At 49.1% G+C, this 27493-nt stretch overlaps 1 protein-coding gene across 7 annotated transcripts in view; it reads left to right on the top strand.

The window, feature by feature from the left end:
* The window catches only part of Clmn (calmin), a 97222-nt gene that overhangs the window by 43150 nt on the left and 26579 nt on the right, over nucleotides 1-27493 (top strand). For all 7 annotated transcript variants that reach the window (XR_005092793.1, XR_005092794.1, XM_028859398.2 and 4 more), the window contains exons 2-3: nucleotides 19636-19697; nucleotides 24994-25089. Coding sequence is in view for 5 of the 7 variants with exons in the window: in XM_028859398.2 (XP_028715231.1) it covers nucleotides 19636-19697; nucleotides 24994-25089 (158 nt within the window). In the remaining 2 variants the exon portion in view is untranslated. The remainder of the gene's footprint in view (nucleotides 1-19635; nucleotides 19698-24993; nucleotides 25090-27493) is intronic.

Here is a 27493-nt window from a genome sequence, read left to right as displayed (position 1 = left end):
GGTGGTTGGTGTCTGGAACCTGGGAAAGTGTGTGTCCAGGAGGTGGGCTAGAGTTGGCAGACTGTCCTGGTTCAGAACAGTCTCCACACACCACCCTCATTTCTGACACCAGAGACAGGTGTAGGAGTTCCTGATGTCAGCCTCAGTTCACTAATTCTTTCAGAGTGACTGATAGTTCCTCCTCTTGCTGTCATGATTCTTTTTTTTTTTTTTTTAAGATTTATTTATTTATTATGTATACAGTTTTCTACCTGCATGTACACCTGAAGGCCAGAAGAGGGCACCAGATCTCATTACAGATGGTTCTGAGCCACCATGTGGTTGCTGGGAATTGAACTCAAGGACCTCTGGAAGAGCAGCCAGTGCTCCTAGCCGCTGAGCCATCTCTCCAGCCCCTGTCATGATTCTTTATAGGGAAGGGGTAAAATTCTAGCCAGACAAAGCAACTGCATGGAGCAGAAGCACGGAGCACCCCAAATGGAGAACTACCATGTCTCCATGTCTCTTCCATGTCCCTCCTGCCGTCAGTGTGTGGCAGCCCATGGGTACTGGCAGCTACCTAGGCTCACCAGAGGTTATTATCAGGGCATTGCCCGTAAGACATACTTGACAGACTGACTGACTGCCACTCCAGGCCCACCAAGACTGTGACACGAAACCTCCATCCCTAGTCCCATGGTTGATCTTTCTGGACTGGACAGTTCCCTGGTCGCATCCAGTGTGATCAGCCACCCAGAGCAGGAACCTCTCATTAGATGTGACCCACATTAGCCTGGCTTCTCTTTGAGAAAGACCCACGTCTTCACCATCCAGCTATGTTGTAGGGATGGCCTTTGGTTGGCTGATGGCTGCACAGGCAATGGCTAGGCCCAGGGCTGGGCCAACCACTCTCCATGCTTAGTTATATGTGTGTTCTGAGCCCCTGTGAAGGCACCAGCTCTCATTCTGTCCCCATGGCAATTCCCTGATGCTCTGGGCTATCATTAGCACCGCAGGGACCATGAGGGGAAGCAACCAGCCAGCCATCACGGTGGCAGCCGGGCCACCCGGCTCCAGCATGCCCGCTCTCTTGACCCCTTTCTCACACCCGCCTGACTTTCTTGTTCAATTTTAAAAACCATTAATTAGTGGCTGCTCTGTCAGATGGCCTGCTCAGCACCCCTGGTGTTCCTTTGGTAATTTCCGGCCCCTCAGAGAAGGAAGGACCACCCTGAGTCCACAGGTCTTGGGCCTCATGGCCATAGTTGGCTAGAACTGGAAGAGGCCTGAAGCCAGAGAACAGGCTGTGTGGAAGTTATTTTTCAATCAAGTTGGACTTTGCCTTGCTAATCCCTCTCCTCTGCAGGGGCTGTGGGCAGACAACTCTTTCCAGCATGGAGACAGCCTTGGCCCTGAGTTTGGGACCCTGGCCCCCAAATCTGACAATAAACAGACTGTGTCTCAGAAGACACCCAGCTGCTCTTAATGAAATGAGGAGAGACTGCCAGCAGAAGCCCAGGATCCTCTGGGCGACACCAACCCCTCCAGCAATTGGAAGTCTGTCCAAGACCTTTAGAGGTTTTTCCTTGTGTGGGTCTGAATGCTGTGTTCCCTTCCAGCTCCATGCTTCAGTTTCTGCATCTGTGGCATGGAGATAGTCATACACACCTCAGGGATGGGGCTGTAGCTCAGTGGTAGGGTGCTTGCCTAGCATGTGTGAGGCTCTAGGTTCAACACACACACACATGAATCTTAAAGGTTCTTACTAATAAAATCAAACCTGAGGCCAGTTATTGGGGTGAATACTGGAAGGTCAGAGAGACAGAACAAGCCACAGCTACCTCACCTCACCAGTTCTTCAGCTGATCCTGTTTCCTCAGACTGGAAGCCTCTGAGTCCTCATCCAGAATGAATTCCAGCTGAACTGTGCTGCTTCAAAGCTTGAAAGCTTAACCAGCCAAATGCTTCTAGTTTCTGGTCCTCACACCTTACATATCTTTCTACTTTCTACCATCACTCCCTAGGATTAAAGGCTCGCTTTCTGGGATTAAAGGCGTCACCATGCCTGGCTATTTCCAATGTGGCCTTGAACTCACAGAGATCCCAGATGGATTTCTGCCTCTGGAATGCTAGGATTAAAGGCGTGTGCTATCATTGCCTAACTAGTGGCTTTTCTGTTCTCTGACCCCAGATAAGTTTATTAAGGTACACAGTATTTTGGGGAACACAATACCACCACACACACACACAGTATATGAAAAACACACATCTCACACATGCCCTACACAGTGTACATCTCATCACTTACATACAGGCTCTGGTTTCCATATCTGAGGCTCTTATATAATTTGGAGTTTACATTCAAGGTCCTCCTTACTCTGTTACAGATGAATTCTGTCTGTGAACATGAAGGTATTCTGAACCAGACAATTGTGGAGCAAATGTGTTCTAAAGAGGGCAAAGACTAGTTTAGGGTTGGCTCCAGCTGGCAAAGTCCTTGATGTGTGAGCATGAGAACCTGAGTTCAGTGCATCAGAAGCCACATTTTATAAAAAGTGACAGGTTTGGTAGTGTGTTTGTCATCCCAGTGTTAGAACAGCAGACGCAACCCAGCCTGGCCAAATTGGTGAGTCCCAGGTAAAGAGTGAGAAACAGTCTTAAAAAAAAATGTAGATAATCATCTGAGGAACAGCATCTGACATTGACTCCTGGCTGCCACACACGCACACATGCATATGCACCAACACACAAACACATACACACGAATACACATACACACAAAAAGTGTGAAAAGCCTCCTTGACTAGGAGACAAGTCCCATTTTATTCCATATCTGATTTTATTGTGGTGGCCATGGGAATACAAGAGTCATTTTTCCTGCTGGAACAATGGCATTCCATCCACAAAATGACCGTCAAATACAGTTGTAAAACTTATCGAAATTTAACATGGCGTGTTTTATCGTCATCCTCTAAAACCCAAGATGACATTGTCCCTTGGCCTGCACCCCCTTCCCTGACGTGAGATCAGCTCAGTGCAACGTACCAAATGCACGTGTCTCGCCACATGGGAAACAGCAGTAACATTCAGGAATCTAGAGGTCAGGGGTGACGTCTGGCTTCCTGGGGTCCCCCGAACAGATTTCCTGTGCTGTCTCTGAGGCCCGGCCTCTCCTAATGCCTTTTCACAATCTCCTGGTGCTTGCCACCTGTCCCGATGCCTGTCCTTTGCAGTCCACCCCTGCCTGCTCACCCGGACCCCATCCAAGCCTTAGGTCATGCTCGTGAGATGCTGCCCTCAGCCCCCATGCTTCTTGAGGTCCCAAGCAATATCCAGGATTTACGAGTCTTACATATGAGGTATCTCCTTCCTTCCTCTGTTCTTTGCTCGTGAGGCTGGAGACAGGCGGAATTCCTGGGGTGAGAGGATGACCTCTGACAGAGCTGATCTGTAGTTTTAGAACCCGGGCGGTGCCTCCCACCAACCCCCGGGATCCGTCATTATTTGTATCTAAGAGCTTTCATCTCAGTATTTGCTGAAGCTGCTGGCTTTTTGAGCAGAATATAGATGTTGTGGGGACTTAAAGAGAGGGACAGCCTGTTACCTGTGACTGGACTGCTGAATCTTGTCTTAGTTTCCTCTGGTTTTGTGAGAAAAAGAACAGGTGTGAGAATTCTGCAAATGTAAAGGGTTAGAGGACTCTAAGAGCCCACAGGCATTTATGCATCCAAATGCTTACTACTGGGCCATTAATAGGAGCAAGGAGCAAGGGGCACTTGTGTAAACATCCGGCTGTAAGGACACATGGCTGGTTTGAGTCCTGTCGTTAGTCACAAATGAGAGACTCGTAACGATGGCAGAAATCTCTCTCGTGTCAGGGCTGTGTCTAGTGGTGAGTTACAAAGCACACTGGCTTCTTCAGAGAACGCTGACCTCATGACAGAAGCCCAAAGATGAGCCGCCTGGGGCCGGCACTGGCACTCAGGAGGGCTTCAGAGGGACCAGCTGCTTTCTTCTTGCTCATCCTCAGTGGTCACTGCTGGGTTTTCTGTCCCCGTAGTTCGACTCTAGGAAGGCCAAGGTTAGAGGCAACGATGCCCAGTGTCCTCGGCTCTCCCTGTAAAGAACATTCCAGGAAGCTCCATGCCCTCATTTGCACTTCCACTATATTGTCCTGTGTTACCTCTGCAAGGGAGGCTAGGAAGTGCTTTTTCTTTCTTCTTTCTTGTCTTTCCTTTTTTTAAAAAAAGAATTTTATTTTATTATTTATTATTATCTTTTGTTTGTTTGTTTTTTTGGTTTTCAAGACAGGGTTTCCTCTGTGTAGCCCTGGCTGTCCTGCAACTCACTCTGTAGACCAGGCTGGCCTCGAACTCACAGAGATCCACCTCCCTCACGGGGTTCTGGGATTAAAGGTGTGTGTGTCACTACCCCAAAATACTTTTTCAACTGAGAAAATTGCAGATGCAAAGTTAGAGTTCTATTAAGAATGGGAAGGAGACCGGATACAGATATTAGGGCAGTGTGGGCCACAGCCTACTCTGCATCTGCTCCCCAGCAACCCTGAGGACCCTTCTTGACACACACACACACACACCACACACACACACACACACACACGCACGCACACACACACACACACACCCGCACAAAACCAATTCCGTTCCTCCTTGGAGAGAACAGCAGAAGGCTTCACGCTGGGGTTGCAGCCAGAGCTAAGCCCAGCTCACAGGAGACCATGCCAGCTTCCCACTAGGTTGGAATGTGTCTGGCTCTTCAGGATTACGTACTTGATTAAAAGCCGAGGTCATTTGCTGTACTTACAAAGTCAAAGAAAGTTCCAGGGTGACCCTAACACAGTGATGAAGAGGCAGCGAGATAAACCATTCAGGAAGGCTGAGAGAAAGGCCCTGATCCCTTTGCCTATGTGATAACAAAGTAGTAAAAATAAGGACCATATCAAGGGAAGAACAGAAGAGATTCAATTGTCCTGTGACTTTTTCCTCCCTTTTTTGTTGGATTTTTCTAGTGTAGATATCTAACAATTTTACAAAGAGAAAAATTCTTCTGTCAGATGCACATATGTAAATATTTCTGCAGAGGTGGTATTGAGGACAAATGAATTAATTGCACAGGACCGAGTGAATTATTTATTCATTTATTTGATACTTCATGCATGCAAGACAAGTGCCCTGCTGCTGGCCTTCATCCCCAGCTTTCTCCTCATTTCTGTTCTGAATTTGGCTCTTCCTAAATTGCTCAGACAGGCTTTCCTAGTAGCTGGGAGTATAGGCCTGCACTCCCAGGCCTGGCTTAGTAATTAATTTTTAAATACAAATTAAAATTTATATCAAATATGTGCACACACACAAAAATGAAATACTCAGGCAAGCTTAACGATAAAAAGCTAGTGTCCCTTCCCACAGGCTTTTCTGCCTCAAAACCTCCCAGGAAACTCCCCTGACAGCATCTAGGCATTGAATCTGGGGCTCTTGCCTTGCAAAATTGGCTGAAATAGTTCGGATAGCTGATAACATCAGGACTGAAAAACAGCATCTCATCAAGAGGGACCCACCAAAGTGGCTGGTGGCACCGCTGGGTGTGGTGACCTAGCTTGGAAGGACTTGGGATAGTTTTGATTCAGTGGGGGTAGAGAGGGGATGTGAGGCAGGAAGTGTTGTGTAATGGTTAGGGATGTGAGCTTTGGGGCCCTGCTGGGTTCAGAACCTGGTTCTGTCATTCACTAAATGGGTGACCTTGTTTCTCCCCACCTTGCTTAGCACAGTTTCAAAGTGGTGACCAGAATACTCCCATCAAGGGCTTTTTACTGTTGACCTTAACATTTGTTGCTTGATTTAAATCCCTAGTTTTGGCATTTAATAATAGTAATTTTACTGGTTTTTGGATGCCTTAAATCGGGACCCAGTAAGGACCACATAGTGCAGGCTCTGTGTCCAGGCCTCTCTCGATGTTCTTATCTTTGTCCACATGAAGTTGAAGAAACTGACTAGGATGGTTCTCACTGTAACCTGCCAGAACCAACAATGGCATGTTTAAGCTAAAAAGCTGGCATTACTCTCATACCAGGTCCCTGGGAACCCCAGGGCGGGGGTGGCAGGTTTTGGGCACAGGCCAGAGCCGTGACTCCTTTGCAGGTTTCTCATCTTCCCACCTCATCTTTTTCTCTTTTGCTTGTATCCTTTTTGGTTTTTCTGCTTTGTAGTCCACAGGGTGGTGTGGCCTCCACACCACCCCTGCATCCCAGGGACCAGGCAGAAATCCAGCTCTGCCTGAATCCCCAGGTTCTCAGGCCTAATCTTGATCTAGTGATCTCAGCTTCTGAGTCCCCACTCACTGTTCTGTTCCATGGATCACGACAAGAGGGGATATCCCCATATATCCCAGCACCATGATACCTGCCTCCTAGACTAGCCAGCTTTGAGAAGATAATAGGCACACAATGAGGAGCCCACAACGGGCCCAAAGTACACCGCAGCCTCCAAAACCAACAGCCGAAAGAACAAGAGTGTGCAACCCTGCTACAAGGCAGGCCACCCTTTCTCCCGGAAGACAGTCATTTATTTAAGCTCTATGCAGACTCCAGAGCCTGGGCCCAGAGCTCCACCTGGCCACGGTGTGTGCATAAGGATATAGTATCTGCAAGCCAGACTTGTGCCCGCACTCCCTGAAGCTGGGTGAGGAAGAATCCCTTCATGGTGGCTCAGCAGTGGACTTCAATAGACTCAGCATAGAGGACTTCAGTCCCCGCTGAGACTCCCAGTGATGTAGCCACAGTGATCCTTCACTCAACTGAGGCTTAGCGGAAGCCCACCTGCCTTGGGCCAGATGTGGTGGCTCACACAGGCTAAGACAGGAAGACCATTGCGAGTTGGAGGCCAGCCTGGGCTGCATAGTGAAGCCAAGGCTAGCTTCGGTTATAGAGTATGACTCTGTCTCAAAAAATCAGAGTGTAGCAGTAGAGGAGGAAGAGGGGGAGGAGTCTGCGGCAGCTACAGGGCCAGGCCCAGCATCAGCTGTGTCTTCTCTAGGCTCCTCCTGGGATTATCCCTCACATCACCAGCCTGAGAATTGGTATGAGCTGTGAGCATCTGCCCAGGGAATGGCAAGCCTGAGAGGACCTCATTCCTGAAAGGAACCTGTGGCCTGTGAACTTCTATGTGCCCCTGACTCTGGTCCGGCAGCCCTGTCTTGTGCTAATTAATGTAAAATCTTGTCGTCTCAGCTGGAGGAAAATGTGACACTTCTCACCTTCCCGTCGCAGTTTGCAGTCTTTACATTCACACTGCCTGTCACTTTCTGTCGGCAGGCAGAAACTGTGAATGGGACGTTCCGGGTCACTGTTGTTCTGTCGTTGAAGTGAATACAGGCAGCTTGCCAACGGTTGTCTTTGTGCTCCCTATGGACCTGTTCTGCCTGCCCCACCCGCTCCTCCCCCTCCTCACCAACCCCCCCACTCTGGGTCTGCCCTCCTAGATACAAACTTGTCTCAGTGTGCCTGGCACCTCCCCACTTTTAGCACCGAACATCCCGCTGAGATACCCTGAGTCCTGTGAGGACAGGAACAGGGCCTTCAAAATGCAAATTAAGGTGTGTGCTTGCACGTGCAAGTGCAAGGTTGTGTGTTTAATCTCCATTTTTAAAAGTGACAATGCAGAGGTGAAGCTGATTCTTGCCACTGGGCCCATGGAGCGGTGTTCTTGAGTGACAGCCTAGCAGGACACTCTTCTTCTAGGACTGCATTAGCCACACAAAGCAGGCCCTTCTGGAAGGGCCCCTACTGACACACTTGCTCTGAAGGGTCTCAAGAGGCTTGAGTGTGGTACCCTTCCCACCTGGTGACAAACCAGACCACCATTCCTTCCAGCTGAGACTCGGTGTCCCTGTTCACAGGGGAACATGTCTGAGGTTGCTGGAGGGTGAGCAGGTACTCCAGCCTTCCACACACCAGGGCTTGAAGTTTGAACATCCTTTTCACCCAGCTGTCGTACAGTAGATCTCCTCTTCCCATGGGGAGACTCCGGGTTCCAGAGCCCCCTTTCTTTGTGGGTCTACACTCTCTCAATCCTTGAAGGGCAGGGTAGATGGTGTCTAGAAATGGCATTCCTTCAGCCCAACTCCATCCTATTCGCCAGAACTTAACCATGTGACCCCGGCCACGCACACGGGGGTGGGGGTGGGGGTGGGGCGGGAGGAGCTGGGAAATGAGGATGTGTCCCACAGGGAAAAGGAAAAGGATCTGTGAAGCTCACGGAGTAGCCTTTGCTGCCACATGTTATCATCCACTTTGCTCTCTGTAAGGATCCAGCGGAGGCGTCTCCCCCATCACTGATCGTCTCTATAGTTTCCAGAGCAAGATTCTGTGAGGACACTATGATTTATATAGAAAAGTCTAGCCTCAAAGGAATATGGTTTGAGTGGAGTTAAATCTCCCTCTGTCTCTCTGTCTCTGTCTCTGTCTCTGTCTCTCTCTCTCTCTGTGTGTGTGTGTGTGTGTGTGTGTGTGTGTGTGTGTGTGTGTGTGTGAATGATGGCATTTGTGTTTGCCATATCTCATAGAGAACAGCTTCAAGGGGCACACTTCCCCCCACCATGAGACAGGGTTTCTGTTGTTCTCTACGGCCTATGCCAGATTAGCAGCCCAATTGACTTCTGGGAAGTCTATCTCTGCCTCCCTCCCCTTGTAGGAGCCCTGGGATTACACGCACATGTTATAGGGTCTGGCTTTACATAGTCTCTGGGGATTTGAACTCAGGTCCTTGTGTGGCAAGCACTTTGCCACTAAGTCATTTCCCCAGCCCCATAATTTTTTTTTCAAGATTTATCAGGGCTTTAAACAAACTGATCATAAATATATACAGTAAGGGAGACTACTTCTTATGTCCTGAACTTACTAAAGTCTCTTTTGAAAGAGGCATTTTAGTGAGTACTCTGTAGGATGTGGTTTGAAAAACATTGATCTAGAAGTTTCTCCTTTTGTTGTTCAGAAGCCATGGGGTTTTCATGAAAACACTGGCTTGAAACAAGTTGCCAAAACTGTCCCACAGGGATCACGGTGTCAGAGGCCCAAAGGACGAGTCTTCATGGGATGTGAAAAGGGAGTATGTTGCTATGACAAAATCCCTGAGAAAGTCATTTGAAAAATGAAGTAAGGTTTATAGACTGTGCTAGCTCCACCATGGTGCTTTGGACCTGTGGGGAGGCAGAATTTCGTAGCACGATCATATGACGGAGGAAAGCCACCCACCTTGTGGTAGCCAGAAGCAAACAGAAAGAGAAGAGGGCCGAGGTCCCACTTTTCACTTCAAGAGCTTGTCCTCAGTGAATTAACTGTCTTCAAGTAGGCCCACCTCCTCCTACAGAACCTGTCTCCTCCTGGGAGCATCACCAGCTAGCACCCAGTTTTCAACAAACAAGCTTTGGGCGGACAAGTAAAATCAAACCAGAGCATTCTCCTCTTCCCTTCCCTTTCCCACTCTTCCCTGCCCTCCTTCCATCCCAGGTCCTCCCCCTCCCCTCCCGTTCACTCTACTGAGAAAGGGTCTCACTCTGTGGCCTTGAACTTGTGATGCTCCTGCCTCAGTATCCTGAGTGCTGGAATCACAGACGGGAGCTGCAGAGAGAGCCTATGAGGACGGGGTCCATGCCTTATTATTTACGGTTGAGTTCAGTCGTCGGCGTCTGCTCCTGCCTGACTTTATGAATGACTGTACAGTACCTTACGTGCCTGCCTGGGTCATAGCTGGACACTCTGGGGTAGTCTGCCTGCACTAGGCCCGTCGCCCAGGCCTGCCCATCTGGCCAAATGTAAAATCCCTGTTTGTCTGCTTACAGTTTTATGACTGGCTGGCAGCACTGGCTATAAATCAGGGTGGTTTGAAGGTTAGTACTGAGCTTAGACAGAATCACTCTCAGAGAAAACTGGAGTGGGTTTTTTGTTTTTTTATTGGAGTTACAGGCACTGGTTATGTGTATATATATATATATATACACATATAGCGTATATAGCTTATATATACATATATATAGCTTAAATTTTAATTTGGTGTGTAATTGGGACTAGCTCTTTGGAGCCCTAGGTTATGTGTTTTGGAGCAGCTGAGAAACAGGGGCGAAGCAGGGCAGGGCATGGTATGTTAATTGGTGGCCTCTGGGACCTGTGAGAGAATTAGATCTAAGTCCCAGTTAGAATGAGCTTGGCAGTTTTGAGTCTGAGGGGGCGTGTATATACAGCGACCACTGGTTTGCACCAGCTGGAGCAGGCTCTCCTCTGCTCTGTTGCCCGTGGACACGGTCCCCAGCATGCAGGAGGGACAGAAGACAGAGGCAGCAGGAGCATCCTGGGAGAGGGTGCGTGGAGCCCTGTACCCTCATCTGTATGAAACTTGCCTGTGCCCTCGTCTGTAGTATTTCTGTGCTGCTTGGCCTGTGGTCCCTACGAGGGTTTCGTATTTTATTACCAGCGTCGATAAAAGGAACTTGGGTCAGAGCAAATGTTCATGGAGGAAAAAAACAAAGGAAATTAAATGCGAAGTCGTGACTAGTGAGAAACCACACGGAGGCCTTGACTTTAATACTGCCAGAGCCATTGGGGGAAGTGGTCCCCAAGAGTCGGAACCAAAGGACATTGGCCTGGTATTCCCAAAGCCTGGCCTCTCTCCTGTTTAAAAAAGAAATTGCCATTTAATTTGTTTCTGAGTTTTATTTCTCAAGCGAGCCAGCATGGGGCCCCGTAATGAGGTTGTGTTTTGGGGAGGTGTTGAAAGACGGGGGAGAGGAGGGAAACCACGGAGCTAGGCTCGGTCTCATCTGGAGCGGGTGTGGACCTCGTCAAGCGGTACGGGCTCTCGAGGAGTCAGCATATGGAGCACAGGAGGGAGGCAGAGCTGATAGAGGACTGTTGCTCACATGCTGCCGTCGACAGGAGTCGCCACTGGGGTCCCCAGCAAACCAGGCAAGGGGCCCAAGAGAGGAAAGCCAACCTGAGCCAAGGGGGTGAGGAAGTGTGTCTGCAGTGAACCAAGAAGAGCCCTAGCGATGAGAGGGTCTGAGCCAGGTGATCTCGGATCTCGGATCCAGTTGTACATCAGTATCTAAGGGGGTTGGTTCCAGGATCCCTATGGATACCAAAATAGTCAGATGCTCAAATCCCTTGTATAAGGTGGTCTAGTGTTCCCACAGGGCAAATACATCCTCATGCTCTGTAATCATCTCTAGCTGACTTGTAATGCCTAGCGCCCTATATGTGGGTCTGTGCCGGCCGTCGTTTTACGGTATTGTATAGACAGGAAAAAGAAGCCTGTTCATGTTCAGGATGGACAGAATTTTAAAAATATCTATTTTTTTAATGTAATTGACCCCAAGGATGCAGACACAGGATACAGAACGTGTCTATGTTTAGGCAAGAGATTTCTGGTCCAGGGAGCATCAGAAAAAAACCTGGTGATTGTTTCTGACGGGCAGAATCTCTGTTATTTGGTGCTGAGCCAACTCTCTGTACAGAATACAGCAATTTTTGGGAAACAGTGGCAGGGTGCAGGTGTAGACGCTCTGGCATCTCACCCTCCTGTCCTCCCTCCCCTTCCAGATAGAGAGTGGCAGGGGCCTTGACTCCCAAATCACCCTCCCACAAGCTCTCCGCCAGCTGGGCCAGCTCTACTCTCTCTGGCCACCACAATTTATAAAAGAGAACTGTGGGCTCATGTGGGTGGCCAACGGAAGGCTGGTCCTAAGGTCCACACCTGTCATAGCCTGATGCTGCCAGCTGTGAGGACTGACGAGTCTGCTTACTTGAGTGTCTTTGGTGCATCTGACATGCATAGGCAACATCATTTCCCAGCAGCCCTAGGAGGGGAGCATTGTCTCTATAGACAATCAGCCTCTAATTGTCCAAAGTGTACTGCAGCAGCCACACTGTGTGTGTGTGTGTGTGTGTGTGTGTGTGTGTGTGTGTGTGTGTGACTTATGAGGTGCTGAGCCCTTTACTAAGGTCTCTGAGTCTGGCCAGGGTCCCATTCAGGTCTTGCCCTAACTGGCCCATCCTGGTTTCTCTCTATTACCTGCTTACCCACCCTCCCCCAGAGCTTAACCCCTTGCTTAACAGGGGGCCTTGTTGCCAGAATATAGTGAAACCCTCAGGTGGTGTTGTAAGGACACAGTACTAATAAATTTGATGCCTCCAACATCCCGAATTAGGTTTTATGGTCCCTATTGCATAGATGGGCAAACAGAGGCCCTGAGAGCAGATCTGACTTTGCCCATGGTCACTCTGAGGGATCAGAGCCTCCCTGCTCACTGAAACTGCTCTGTGGTACATTGGAGCAGGTCTGAGATGGGCAGTCACCTCAAAGCACTACCCCATCTCAGAGCTTGCTCCCTCAGCACTGCTGACATTTTGGACCCAACAAGTCTGTGTTGGGGAGATTGTCTCAGGCATCATGGGATATTGAGAAGCCCTTGGGCCAAGAAGATGCCAGAAGCGTTCTCTCAGTTGTTAGAATCAAAATTACCTCCACACATTGCCGTGTGTTCCTGAAAGTAGTTGCCTTGGTTGATAATAGTGACCGAGAGCCACACCTGAAGAATTCTACGCCTTATCAGATGTTCCTGGCCATGGGCATGGCTGAGGGACACCGGCAGAGAGGAGAGGTGGGGCCCTGAGACCAAGCTTGGCAAGGAGCCGATGTCCTGGCAGCTTTGTGAGTGTGCACCAGAACTTCCAGTCACGTGCAGGCATAGGTGAGCACCAGCCTGGAGCCAAGGTGGGGTAGGTTTGAACCCTGGAGTTCCACAGGGTGGCCACAGTACTTCAGTTCCCTAAGCCTCACATTCCTTATCTGTGGGCTCCATAATACTGTGCCACAGATATGCTCCATATCTGTGGCAGAGGGAAAGCTGGTTTGTGCCTTCCAAGTGGCATTATGGGTCTTCCCTCTGAACTCTGTCCTGTTCAGATCCTCCAGCTGCCTCTATATAGGTCGTTCAGGACATTGAGTGGAACAAGGACATTATAGCTGGTCCCTTTATCTCCTTCCTTCTGTCCAGCAGTGCCTCTGACCTCAAAGCCTGTCTCCCTGCAAATATTTGGATCCACAGCCTTTGCCTCTCACCCCAGGCCAGGGATCTCTCAGATTTACCAGTAAAGACATCCATCTTCATCATCATAAGAGCCCAGGGATGAAGAAGAAAGAGACCCTTCCCTGGTGCATCCAAGCCATTCCTCGGGTGCTGTTCATATTGAATTGGCTTAAATGGCAATTAAGCCTGAGCTTGTGGGTCTGGGGAGCCATGGAAGAGCCAGATGGCCTTAAGGGATTTGGTACAGCTTGCCAGGCTTGAAACTTCTGCATCTTTTCCACTAGCCTGGCATACCTATTAGTGTTTCCTGCATCACCCATAGACAAGACGCCATCTGTGATGGTCTCTTCTTCCCAGACGCAGGCTCTCTAACCACTGAGTGGGTGATGTGCAGACTCCCAGGCCCCTGCCACAGAGCATGTGAGTCTGAAGGTTTTGAACAGGGTTTGGGGATGTGATTCAGATGATGGACTGGTTGCCAAGCATATCTGAAACCTTGGGTCCCGTCTCGAGCATCACAAGTGTCAGGCGAGACAGTAAATGCCCATTTTCTCAGTTCAAGGTTATCTTACGTAGGGAGTTCAAGGCCAGTTTGGGATCTGTGGAATCCTGGCTCAAAAGAAAAACGTCTTGGACTAGGGAAATGGCTCAGTGGTTACAAATGTCTGCTGCTCCTATAGAGGACTGTGGTTTGGTTTCCAATATCCAAGTCTGTCGACTCTCAATTGCCTATAACTCCACCTCCAGGGGATCTGATGCCCTCTTCTGGTCTCCACGGGCACCCATACTCACGTGTGCACAGACACTACACATTAATGATAATGATAATAATAATAATAATAATAATAATAATAATAATAATAATAATAATAAAAGTGTTTTTTAAAGTTTGGAATGGCGCTCAGAAATTACCATTCTAACTGTCCATCACTCCAGGGGCTCTGTCGTGAGCATAGGCAGTACTTTGAGAAACTGAGTCATGCCTGATCGCATTGAAATTGTTTGAGTGAGGATCTATGTGTTAGCTGTGTATGCACACAGCATGCTTCTGTGTTTTCTCTGGGAATAATGAAATTTAAAGAGATTTTCGTTTTTTCTATACTTTTTAAATTTTTTTAATGATCTTATAATTTTATGTAAGTAGCAAAAGCCATCAAGTGTTTCCCTAAGGTTGGTAAGAACAGATATATTTCAGAGGAAATATTATATGTGAAGTGTGTTTTGGAGAAATATGACCATAGAGACAATCTCTTTGTTTTAATTATTTCTTTTATTTTTGAGATTAATATAATTACATCGTTTCTCTCTTCCCTTTCCTCCCTCTAGGCCCTCTCATATACCTCTTCTTTCTTTCTTTTAAATTCATAGCCTCTTTTTTCATTAGTTGTTGTTACATACATATACGCACACACAGAGAGAGCTATATTCCTGAATACATAAAACAACTTTCTCAGTCTGTAAAATATTACTTGTGTGTGTTTTAAGGGTTGACCATTTGGTATTGGATAACCAGTTGGTCTGCTCTTCCCTGGGGAAGATTATTTCTCCTCCCTCTTGGCATTGCTTAGTTGTCTGTAGTTCTTTGTGCAGGGTTGAGGCCTCCTGGGCTCCCCTGCCCCTGCCCCCACATCCATGTTGGCATGTCTTTTGTTATGTCCTTGTTCTGCTGTTTCGGCAATCACAGTGATGAGACTTTATGGGTGCAGCTTCCCACATTCCTGGGAGACACAATTTAACAGCAAACTCTATGATCCTTTTACAGTCTTTCCGCCCCTTCTTCCTCAGTGATGCCTGAGCCTTAGGTGCTAAAGTGCTTTGTAGATATGTCCACTGGACTAGACTCCACAACTCAGCATTTTGATTGGTTGTGGTTTTCTGTAATGATTTCTGTCTATTGCCAAGAGAAATTTCCTTGATGAGGGGTGAGGTCCATGCTTATATCTGAAGCAATCTATTTTAACTCCTAGAACATGTCTCTTTCTCAGTGGCCACCAGCTCCTAAGCCTGCCCACCCCTAGGTGCTTGCAGATGGGAGGAATGTTCCACCTTCCATTTTCAGATTTAATCTATTTTTTGGCAAAGCCAGAGGCAGAATTGTATCTGAGAATTTGGGCCTGTGGCCTTGAGCTAGACAGCAGGACCTCCTGTCTCCTGCCCCTCCTTTGCCTAGTCTTTGGGGTCCTGGGCCTGGTGAGTTCTCCCTCTGCCCCGCTCCCTGCTTCTCCTGCACCCCCACTAGCCAGGCAGAGCTGGGATGGCAATTTTACAGGGCTGTTATTACTTCATTGTTGCCCACATTGGGCCCCACAGCCACTCTGTGCGCCGGCCAGACCTTTCCAGAGAAACGGTTTCCTACGCCTTTACAACGTGAGAGGAAAAAAGGGGCCGTTGGATTTATGGAAACTATATAAAGTTTATGGAGTCTTGGCAGGCCTGAAGTAGGAATGCCTGCAGGAGGGGGGCACGTTTTGCAATGGAGACTGCCATGCGAGTGCACTGGGCCTCTGTCGAGACACCAGACAAACATCCCTAAGTTCAGGGTGTGCCGTGTGAGCTAGGGCCAGGGAAACCGGCCCGGAGGCAGCGGCTGCTAGGGATGGTCTCAGGGTGACTTCAAGCACTCCCATAGCCTTCCTCGGCCTGGCTGTCCTCATTCTGTAGAGTGTGAACTTGCCCAGGGTTGTGCAGTGTGACATGAGGTGGTTGTGCAGGGCAGTCTGGAGTTCCCTCAGACCCTTCTCCTGTGTATGGAGTGATGTGTCCCAGTTTTAAACACTGAAATTATGTCCTTCATATCGTCTTTCAGTTTGGAACTTGTCTGCTGTTTGTGACTGTGTCTGACTGTCCCCTGCTGGCCATCAGTCATCACCATACGCCTCTTGTGGAAGGTGATCTATGTGCAGGTTTGCCCAAAGAGATTGTTGGGTACAGAAGCAAAGCCACCTCAGGGTTGGTTCTAAATCAGGCAGTGTTTGAATACACAGCCTTTGCCTTCAGGAGTCCCTCTGTGTCCCACTTCTCCTGTAGGACCTGCGAAGAGTACCCTATGGAATACGATGTCATCTGTCTCCATCCCTGTCACCCTGGGCTCTTCTAATCCGTTTTTCCTCTCATTTGTACCATGTGGTATCTTTGTTCCTCTCTCCTCCTTGTCTGAATTCTTGGAGTGCAGATTCTGTGAATGCTTAATTCTTCATTGCTGACAGGGCCTGGCATCACTCCAGCGTCTAGTAATCCATGTATAAATATCAGCTGGTAGTATGGATGGGTGAGTGGGTGGATGGACAGGTAGATGGTTGAGTGGGTAAGTGGATGCCATGTTGGGCAGGTGAATAGGTGGGTAGTTATGTGGGTGGTAGACGGATAGACAAATGGAGGAATGGTAGGAGATAAGTGGTTGGTTGAATGGATGGATGAGAAGAGGTTATGTGGTTGTGGATCAGTGGGTAGATGGGTAGGGCCTGTGTAGACCAACAGACACCCCTATTCACATTTGTACCCCCACACGCCGTTAAGCTGTGAGTTCTCTCTTAGCCTTCTTACTAAATGCTTTTCTGTTCCGGGACTATACTTCACTCTCTCTGAGGCCAGCTGGAGAAGCTAGCCTGGGTGTTTGAATGTGTGTGTGTAAATACTTTACAATCCCCATAAACTTGTTTAAAGACAGATGAGGGTGAAAGTATAAACTCGGGCAGCCTTTGGGGAGGGCAGTTTGGAAGTGGCTGTTAAAATTTTAAATGTGCCTACCACTAAGACCCAGCAGCCCCACTTTGAGCTGTCAAGGATGAGAAATGCATTCACGTGCTTGTGCACAAAGAGCTGTGTGCCGGGGTGCCGATGCAAGGCTGCAAATTGGGGTGTCACTCCTGTTAGTGGCAGACTAAAAGTTGTCACAGCATCCATTGAGCAGGGGATGGTAGCCCAGGAAGTATCCTGGAAAACTTCAGCCACCAAAAAGATCAAGATAGATCTATGTACAGAGGTGGGCAATTCTCAACTGGAGCTTGAGCTGGGCCGCTCCAGCTTTCGGAAGTCTCTGGGATTCTGAGACTCAGTTATCTCAGCAAGTGCCTCCTTGTCCTAACTCTTAACTTCTGCCAACCGTTCTTTTCCCTCTCCAGGAAGCACAGCCTGCCAGGATCAGAGCTTTAAATCTCAAGCCTACTTGTCAGTGACCTTCTTTAGAAAAGGAGACGGATGAGAGGAAAGCAGTTATGTGCATAATTACTGTCTGCGGGCTCTTCAATTAAAAAGCATGAACAGCACAATATTAAAATCTGATTTATGGGTGCCACTATCTACCTAATAATGTGGCCAAGAGCCCAAAAGCACTGTAGTCATTATGGAAAAGTGAAGCCTTTTTCTCGGGTGGCAGACAAATTAGCTCTCAATTTCTCCTTGCTAAAGGAGTATGAAATGTTTTCTGCCATCTCGAGTGTGTTCTTCTACTGTGCTGAAATCCGGAACTTAGTAATCTGGGGGTAAATTAGTAGTTGTCTGGCTCAGCACCCCAGGAAAGTTTCACTGAGAGGCATGGCGGCTGGACACCAAGGTGGCAGCCACCATAGGCCACCGTGCATCAAGATATAGATTCTGGTGCTATGACCCTCAGAGGAACACCACCTAGGTCTTTAATGGGTCTGGGATGGCTAGGACCACAGAGCTCAGGAGGGAGGGGGAGGAAGGGAGGGGCATTTAGCCCTAGTTTATTCATCTATAAAGAATGTGTGTGTAAAACATGTGTGTTCGAGTGTGTGTGTATGTGTGTGTGTATATATGTATATATATATATATATATATATATATATATATATATATATATATATGCATACATACACACAGGAGTGTGCAAAATGCATGTGTGTGGATAGGTATGTACCCATACAGATGTGCACATGTGGAGACCAGAGGTGGTCTGGTGTCTTCCTCTATTGCTCTCCACGCTGTGTGAGACATGGTCTCTCACTGAACTTGAGGCTTGCTGTACCATCTAGGCTGGCTGGCCAGGGGTCCCCCAGGACCCACCTTTTACCGATTGGATTCCCCAGACCGGGGTTGCAGAGATACACTGAGGCACCTAGCTTCTACATGGGCACCGAGGATTTGAACTCAGGTCTTCGTGCTCACAGAGCAAGCATTTTACCCACTGAGCCACCTCCCCAGGCCCCACTCAGTGAATCTTTCTTGGTTTTTGTTTTGTTTTGTTTTGTTTTTGTTTTGTTTTTTTTTGTTTTTTCGAGACAGGGTTTCTCTGTGTAGCTTTGATGCCTTTCCTGGAACTCACTCTGTAGCCCAGGCTGGCCTCGAACTCACAGAGATCCGCCTGCCTCTGCCTCCCGAGTACTGGGATTAAAGGCGTGCGCCACCACTGCCTGGCCTGTGAATTTCTTAAAAGCCATTGTTGCTCTTACAGGTTATCCGGGAGAGATGGAACTGAACACACACTTTCCATCTCCAGGGTAACGGCTGATGTGGGGGCAGGCCTGAGGTGATTCCCAGCTCTGCTTCCTGTTGTCCATCCTTAGGACAGTTTCTTCCTAGCAACTGTTGTTGCTAAGGTGGGGGTGGGGGGCGTTGTCAGGCCTACGGTTTAATAAACAACAGAACATAACTGATGGATGCCAGTCCTGCACAATGAGTGGTCCTTACTAAGAAGCACAGTGAGAGAGTGCCCTCCCCTTCCAGAAGGGATCCACGGTTTAGGGCCAGCCACTCACCACGGCTAGGCAGCAAGTGTCTGCGGAATCTTCTATTCTTAGCTCTAAAAGTAAAAGCTACAGCACTGGGCATGGGGACACATGCATATAATCCCAGAACTACGGAGGCGGAGGCAGGAGGGTCCCGAGTTGGAAGCCATCCTTGACCTTATCTCAAAACACCTGGAAACTTGGGAGTGGACACCTCATCCTCAGCTTGCTGAGCAGAAGTGGGGATGGGAGAATGGCCTGAACCAGGAAGCTGGAAGGTGACAGGGAGTCTGACCCTAAGACTGGGAGACTATTTCTCCAACACCACAGCACATCCTAGAGCTCCCATCCCGATCCCTAACCACTGGCTCCATCCCAGCCTGGGACCAAGCCAGAGGTGCTCTGGGATTAGAGATGCTCTCTACTATGTCTGGTTTTCCCTGGGTTCTGGGCATCCTAATTCCGGTCCTCATGCTTGCCTGGCCAGGGCTTTACCCACTGAACCATCTCCCCATCGCAGGGCTCTGTACCCCTACCTCTAGGCAGCTGCCTAGCCTGTGTCTTTGTGTGTGACCATTTCACTTCCGGCCAGAGCCTATTCGCCTTACAGCCGGATGGTTGGACACTCACAGTCAGTGTGAATTCATGGGGTACTTAGAGGCTCAAGCTTGGGCTGGAAACCTGGGATCAGGTGCTGCATTATGGCCCTGGTGCCCCGCTTCTGTGAAGAGTTCTGTTCATGCTGGGGACCCTAGAGAGGACCCTGCAGGGGACAGTCTGCCATCTGCCTATGTGGACTCTCCCTGGGAAGGGAGGGCAAGATTTTGCCCATGTTTCTTCTGCGCCCTGGTTAATGGCCTTTCTTTGTTTTCAGTTGAGAGGGAAAATGTGCAGAAGAGGACTTTTACACGATGGATAAACCTGCACCTCGAAAAGGCAAGTGGGGGTCTGGGAGCTGGTGAGTGAAGCGTTCACCTGTGTTCACCTGCAACTACACTGATGTTCTGTAGGACGGCAGGGAGGAGACATGATTCCCCTTCCCCCACACCACTCCGCACATGAGTGTGCGTGTGCGTGCGTGCGTGCGTGCGTGCGTGTGTGTGTGACTGTGTATGTGTGACTGTGTGTGTGTGACTTTGTGTGCTGTCTAGTATGTATGTGGACATGGTTGTGTTAATGTATGTAAGAGTGTGGAAGTCAGGGGACAGCCTTGGGTGTCAGCCCTTACAAGGTCTCTTGCTCACTGCTACACACACACCAGCCTAGCCCATTCATGAGCTTCTGTGGATTTTCCCATTTCCACCTCCCATCTTGACCTAGGTGCACAGGGATTACAAACGCACACTACCACATCTGGGTTCTGAGTGTCGGAACTCTGTCCCCAGACTTCTATGGCAAGGGCTCTGTGCACTAAGCCGTCTCCCCAGCCCGTGGCTCTGTGCATTTGTGTCTTTGTGGTTGTCCTCTCACTGGTCTCCACGCTCAGCATGGGAAGCAGACACAGCTGCTCTATGATTACCGGGGTAGCTGGAGAGGAGAATCCATGAGTGGACAGTGGAAGGTGTTCCATGTTGAACAATTCCAGTGCTTCCATGGACAGAAGACCATCTCTCTCCAGCTCAGACACGACCCAGCTGTCCACTCTGGGGCTGTTAGCAGCCTTCAGTAGTCATTTGAACTGACTTATGCAAGAGCTGTGCACATCCTTAGGCAAAGCCACTTTAACATTGCAGTTAAGAGCTGTCCTCTGTATCAGGCAGCCTGCTTCATGCCACACACTGCCAGGTCTCCTCGAATCCTCCCCTAGCCCAGAACAGACTGGGAGGATGAGGAAGGACATGGGCGCCCAGACGTCCCAAGGCTTTCCTGAGCTCTTCTACAGCTTCTCAGTGGCTCTTCTCTTTCCCCTTCCTTCTCACGTTCTTTGGCCGTGCAACTTGAGTTTTACATTGTGTCTGCAAGCTGCTGCTGCACACACAAGCTGCTGCTGCACACACAAGCTGCTGCTGCACACACAAGCTGCACACATAAGCTGCACACACAAGCTGCTGCTGTACACACAAGATGCTGCTGCATACTCAAGCTGCTGCTGCACACACAAGCTGCACATATAAGCTGCACACACAAGCTGCTGCTGCACACACAAGCTGCCGCTGCACACACAAGCTGCACACATAAGCTGCACACACAAGCTGCTGCTGTACACACAAGATGCTGCTGCATACTCAAGCTGCTGTTGCACACACAAGCTGCACACATAAGCTGCACACACAAGCTGCTGCTGCACACACAAGCTTCACAGATAAGCTGCACACACAAGCTGCTGCTGCACACACAAGCTGCACACATAAGCTGCACACATAAGCTTCACACACAAGCTGCATACACAAACTGCACACACAAGCTGCATACACAAGCTGCACACATAAGCTGCACACACAAGCTGCACACATAAGCTGCACACATAAGCTGCACACACAATCTGCTGCTGCACACACAAGCTGTACACACAAGCTGCACACATAAACTGCTGCTGTACACACAAGCTGCACACACAAGCTGCTGCTGCACACACAAGCTGCACACATAAGCTGCACACACAAGCTGCACACATAAGCTGCACACACAAGCTGCACACACAATCTGCTGCTACACACACACACAAGCTGTACACACAAGCTGCACACATAAACTGCTGCTGCACACACAAGCTGCTGCTGCACACACAAGCTGCTGCTGCACACACAAGCGGCTGCTGTACACATGGCACCGAGGCAGCTGATGCAGTTCCAGGCAGGAGGAGCTGAGGAGGAGAGAAGAGGCAAGCAAGTGAACAACACTCAGAAAAGGGAGGGTCACCTGCAGAAATGCAAGCTCCCCGTGCATGTAAGGCTGGACCTGTGAGCCCTGGGAATATAATTGTCTCAAGTGTCCTGCGGCTGCAGGAACAAACACACTTTTTGACTTTTTTTTTTTTTTTTTTAAGCTGATATATGGAGCTGAGGATGGGGAGCAGTTGGTAGGGTGCTTACTCAGCATACACAAAGCCCTGGGTTTGATTCCTAGCACTACATAAGCCAGATGTGGTGATACACATCTGTAATCCCAGCAACTTGGGAGGTGGAAGCAGGAAAATCAGAAGTTCAGGTTGTCTGTGGCCAGCCTGGGCTACATGAGACCATCTTGGGAAAAAGCCAGATGATTTGATGCTTCTTGTATCAATACCACCTCTTCTTCCCTATGGGCACTCTCTTGTTCTCCATCTACACTCCCCCACTAGTCTCCCCGTCTTTTAGAAGTTAGCTGTACCCCCACTGTAGGGAATCTCAAGCGTTTCTCTCCTCTTCAAAGGTAAGAGCACAATCATTGATGACCTGGAACAGTGGTTCTAGACCTGTAGGTCACGACCCCCAGGGGGTTGTTGAATGAATGACCCTTTCACAAGGGTCACATATCAGATATTTATATCATGATTCATAACATTAGCAAAAATTAGGAAGTAGCAATGAAAATAATTTATGGTCGGGGGTCACCACAACATGAAGAACTGTATTGGAGGGTCACAGCATTAGGAAGGCTGAGAACCACTGATCTGGAAGAAACCAGTGCAGTTATCAGAAAGCAGGAAGCAGCGCTCCCAACTGAAGCAGTTCACTTTCACACTTGACTATGTCCTGAGCGGGCACATGTGTCCCATCCCTCCTTCAGCACGGGTGACATGGTGCTGTCACATCACCCACGAGCGTCTGGGCCGTGAGATGGAAAATGACAAGGATCACACTTGAAGCATGATAAATCCTTTGCTGGTTGTTTTGACTGTGGGCACATTTTTGGCATTGCTCATAAAGTGAAACATGACTGGGCTTTGGGGAGGACAGAAAAGGAAAGCCAGTCCCCAAATCTGAGCTTGGTGAGCTCCTAAATTAATGCCTGATGCATGTCAGCCTGGTTGAGAATTCTTAGCAGGGGACAAGGCAGAGCCAGAAAGTCTTTCTTTCATTTTATAGTAAAAATAAATAAATACTGAAAAGAGCAGAGAGTCATGTAACAAATGCCCCACACTTACCTGCCACCCAGTGTGAACCTCTTGGAGCATGCATTTGTCATGTCAAGGACATTCTCCTCGGCCAGACCTGCCCTTGTCCCTTTTGGTGGGGGCCGGGGTCGGGTAGGTAGCATGTAGCACCCATTCTGAAGATAAATCAGACAGCACCCGAAAGCGATGCGTAATAAGCAGGGAGAAATTAACGGCCCCATTTCCAGCCCCGAGACTTCTAAAAACAACCTTTCATGAGAAGGAAACCTAGGAAGTCCTTGGTGAATTGGGCTTAACTGCAATTTGAAGGCTGTCAGGAATATTTACAGAGTCTCTGGCTTCTGGAAAAATTCCTTAATTTACAGAAGGAGTTCGGTCATGCAGAAAACCCTGGGGAGGTGAGGGGCACTGTGGCTCCAGCCAGAGCAGACTCCTGAAGCCTGGGGAATGCTGGTCCAGGGGGTGTTTGGGCTGGAGTGGTTTCTGTCTAGCCCCCTGACGTCCAGCGGCGGACTCTGGCCAAGGTCGCCTTTGATGCTGCAGCCCTTCCAGGCACACCCGATGGAAATTAGCCTGGGGTCAGACTCTGCCCCTGTCAGGCGGCTAACTGGAAATTTTGTTAGCCCATTCATCAGGGGTGTTTTGTTGGGGTCTTTTAAAAGGAAGTAGTCTGCCGGGCCAGGAATGTGACTGAGGCTGCAGGATTTGCAAAGAAAATACATTGCCTTTTGGTTCAGACTCACTGATGCCCTGGAGGCCACGCCCCCCCCTTTTTTTGTGCACCTGTAAGTAGCCTCATCCTATATTTTGGCTAACTGGGGCAGGGAACTGGGACTCATATAAAGGGGGAGGAAGTGCCACCTTCCTTAATAAGCAGTAAAATGCAGGCCCACCAAGGGGCCACGGAAGGAAGGAGGCATTCCCAGAGAAAGTGCTGGCTGAACTAACATTGTGTTGAGATTTTCTATACCCGTGGGTGTGTACTGGGAAGAGCTGCCACTGCCCTGGTTATGAAGGGGCACTGTATCCTGTTTCCCATTGTCCCTGAGGGTACATGAAGCATCCATCCAGTCATTCCCTTAACCTGGACAAAAGGTAAGGGAGAATTCTGGCCAAGGCCGCAGGAGCTCAAGAATGCAGGCTTTGGATTCTCTGTTACATGAATCTCCATTGCATTCATTTCGACTATTGAAGGCCAGATACAGGAAACAGGATTTTACCAAATAGCTATTTGATGATCACCCAGCCTCTTTGAGCCTCAGTTTCCCCAAATCTGAAGTGAAGGCTTGCACTAGGTAATTTCCCATGAGCCCTAACAGAATGTGTGTGTGTGTGTGTGTGTGTGTGTGTGTGTGTGTGTGTGAATGAGTGTGCTGATGCATGTGTATGGGTAGAAAATGGGTGTGTGTGGAGGCCAGATGTTAACCTCAAGTGTTGTTTCTGAGAAGCAACCCACCCTGTCTTTTTGAGACAGCGTCTTTTCCTGGGACTGGGCTCACTGATTCAGCAACGCTGGTTGGCCACCAAGCTTCAGGGGTCCCTCTGTGTCTCCCTCCCAGCGTCGGGATAACAGCTTTTTATGTGGGCACCGGGGGGTTGAACCCAGGTCTTCATGCTTGTGCAGTGGCAGGCGCTTTGTCAACTGAGCTATCGTCACCCTGGACCCGAAATTCTTTTATGCTTTGGAAGCTTCCAAATGGGGACGTGCCATTTCTTTCTCTCCTTAAACAGAAGCCTGAATGTGACCCAGCCCTGGGGTCTGAGGTCTCGTGTGAGGTGGCCGCCAAAGCCAATTAATCAGTTCCCTGTTGCCGAATCCCTTACACAGCTCTCCTGCCGAGCTATCCCACACCTGCTGGCCAGAGGTTCCTTCCAGGCCGATGGGCTTCTGGCTCCACAGATGATCCTTCTGCCTGCAAATTTCTCTCTCTTTTTTTTTTTAAAAAAAGTATTTAACTTTATGTGTGTTGGTGTGAAGGTGATAGGTTCCCCGGAACTGGAGTTACAGACAGCTGTGAGTGGCCATGTGGGTGCTAGGAATTGAACCCGGGCCCTCTGGAAGAGCAGCCACTGCTCTGAACCCCTGAGCCATCTCTCCAGTCCCACAAGTTTCTCCCTGGAGCAAGCACTGCATGGTGAAGTAGTTCTGCTGATCACCCAGGTCACTAATGGGCTGCTTCTCCTCCTGTCCTACAGTGTGACCCACCTCTAGAAGTTACGGACCTGTTCGTTGATATCCAAGATGGCAGAATCCTGATGGCTTTGCTGGAAGTCCTCTCCGGGCGAAATCTGGTATGTGGTGTATTGGGGAAAAAATGCAAAAGGAAGTACTTCCAAAGGCTGCGTTTTCATTTGGGCATCAACTTTTCATCACTGTGACAAAGCGCCCCAGTCAGCTATTTCAAGGAGGAAGGGTTTGTTGGGGCTCGTAGGTTCAGAAGTGGCTGTGGCCACTTGGTCGTGTTGCTTTCGGCCTGAGAAAAGACCGTACATCACAAGAATGTGTCGCAGGGAAGCTTCTTATCTCGGGGCAGCAAAAAGACAGGGACCCGGGATCCCAATATCATCCTCAAGGGCACGGCTCTGAAGACCTAACTTCTCCCACCAGGTCCCACCTCCTAAAGGTTCCATCACCAGCCGGTAGCCCATAGCCTGGTGTGTATAGGCCAATAACACCTGAAGGCTCTAGGCAACCATGACGTCGGGTGTACATGCATGCACACATCCACACAGAGTGTAACTCAGTGTCAGGGAATGCTGAAGGGTGGCATTCCTTTATAACATGAGGTGGGGCACTGGTGAGGTGACTCAGTAGCAAAGAGCTCTTCCTGCTCTTCCAGAGGACCTAAGTTCTGTTCCAAGCACCCACGTCGGACAGCTCCTGACGGTCTCTAACTCCAACTCCAGAGTGTCCCCATACTCCTCTCTGCCCTCCAAGGGCACCTGCGCACATATGCATAAATAAATTGAAAATAAATAAAGAGGGACATGAGAGCTGGAGAGATGGCTCCGCAGTTAAGAACACTGGCTGCTCTTGCAAGAGGACGCAGGTTCAAGTCCCAGCACCACATGGGAGCCTACAACTGTTCTAACTCCAGTTCAAGGGCATCCGACGCCCTTTTGTGGCCTCTGCAGACACACCTTCACCTCACACACATGGTACACATATACACATGCACTTATATACATAAAATAAAAACAAGTGAATCTTAAAGAAAATGAATGCTAGGAACATATGTAGCTGAGTAGTATCTGTTTTTCTTTTATTATTATTATTTTGTTACTGTGTATTTGTGCACACATGTTGGGGGTGTGTGCATGTAATAAGGTGTACATATAGAGATCAGAGGACAACTTGAGGAAGTCAGTTCTTTCCTTCCCTGTGGGTTCCTGGGATCGAACTCAGGTGGTCACCAGACTGGCGTGACAAGCACTTTTACTTACTGGTCCATATCTTTTTCAGTCTGTTGTTCGTTTTTTAAAGCAAACCTGTTTTAGTAGGTAAAGAAGTAAGTGAATGCCTGGTGTTTTCAGTGAGCCTGTGATGGTTAAGAATTGAAATTGATGGATCAAGTTAGCTAAGCTTTGTGCTAACCAGCGTTACAGCTTAAAATTAGGGAAAGCCTAATTTTAGGCTTTAGGCTGTTGGATGAGAATAGGTAGCCTCTCAATGCTAGGAGCACCCACTAGTGTGGCCACCAAAAATGTTCCCAAGCATTGTCAGATGTGCTCCCCCCCCCCCAGGGTGGCAAATGATCCAGTCCGAGATGCTGGTCATAGGGTCTGGGGAAGTGGCCCAGCAGTTAAGCGTGATTTTGCTCTTGTGGACTGCTGGAGTTTGATTTGTAGCGTCCATATCAGGTGGCTCACCACCGCCTGTAGCTCCAGCCCTAGAGGATCCAAAGTCCCCTGGCCTCCACTTCCCCCGGCATCTGCACCTTTGGGCACATGCTCACATAAATAAAAATAAAGCTTCTTTTTTTTTTTTTTTAAGGCCAGATGTATTTAAGTTGAGAAACTGGCTCAAGGCGTGCGTGTTTACTTGGGCTTCGGCAGTCCTTTATGCTGGACGCAGGTGCCATGGCAGATGCAGCACCATACAGCCGCTCTGGCTCTGGACCCGACTTGAAAAGCATGACTTCTCGCCCGGTGTGCTGGCACGCTCCTTTAGTCCCAGCACTCGGGAGGCAGAGGCAGGAGGATCTCTGTGAGATCGAGGCCAGCCTGGTTTACATGATGAGTTCCAGGACAGCCAGGGCTACACAGAGAGACCCTGTCTCAAAACAGACAACAAATGGCACGACGTCTCTTCTCAGACCTGTGGGGTTGAGGCTCTGTCCCACCCATTCACACTCACGACGTAGAAGATGCCAGTGAGTGCACTCAGGGCAGACAGCTGTGCAAAGCTGGGTGAGGCAGTCTCAGCAGGTCTCAGTGAACAAGCTGCAGGGCCCCCCAAAGACTTCGTAAGAAAGCGAATTCTGAGCCCTTGTTCTGTGTTCCCAAGAGGCAGGCTCCTACTTTGAAGCCGGGGCCCATGGCAACGACCTTCATGTCCTTGACCTTTGACCCCGCGGCTCAGCAAAAAAAAAAAAGAGTCCTCCACTGCCTATTGGTAGAGCACAGTGGGTCCTTTCAGGTGGAACTGGCATGTGTGTTCTATGGAGACAGGCTCACTGTGGCAGTCTGTGGAGAG

The sequence above is a fragment of the Peromyscus leucopus genome, chromosome 14 (genome assembly GCF_004664715.2).
Source record: "Peromyscus leucopus breed LL Stock chromosome 14, UCI_PerLeu_2.1, whole genome shotgun sequence".
NCBI lineage: Eukaryota > Metazoa > Chordata > Mammalia > Rodentia > Cricetidae > Peromyscus > Peromyscus leucopus.
The sequence above is the reverse complement of the archived record's forward strand: the minus strand, read 5'-3'. Positions and strand labels throughout refer to the sequence as shown.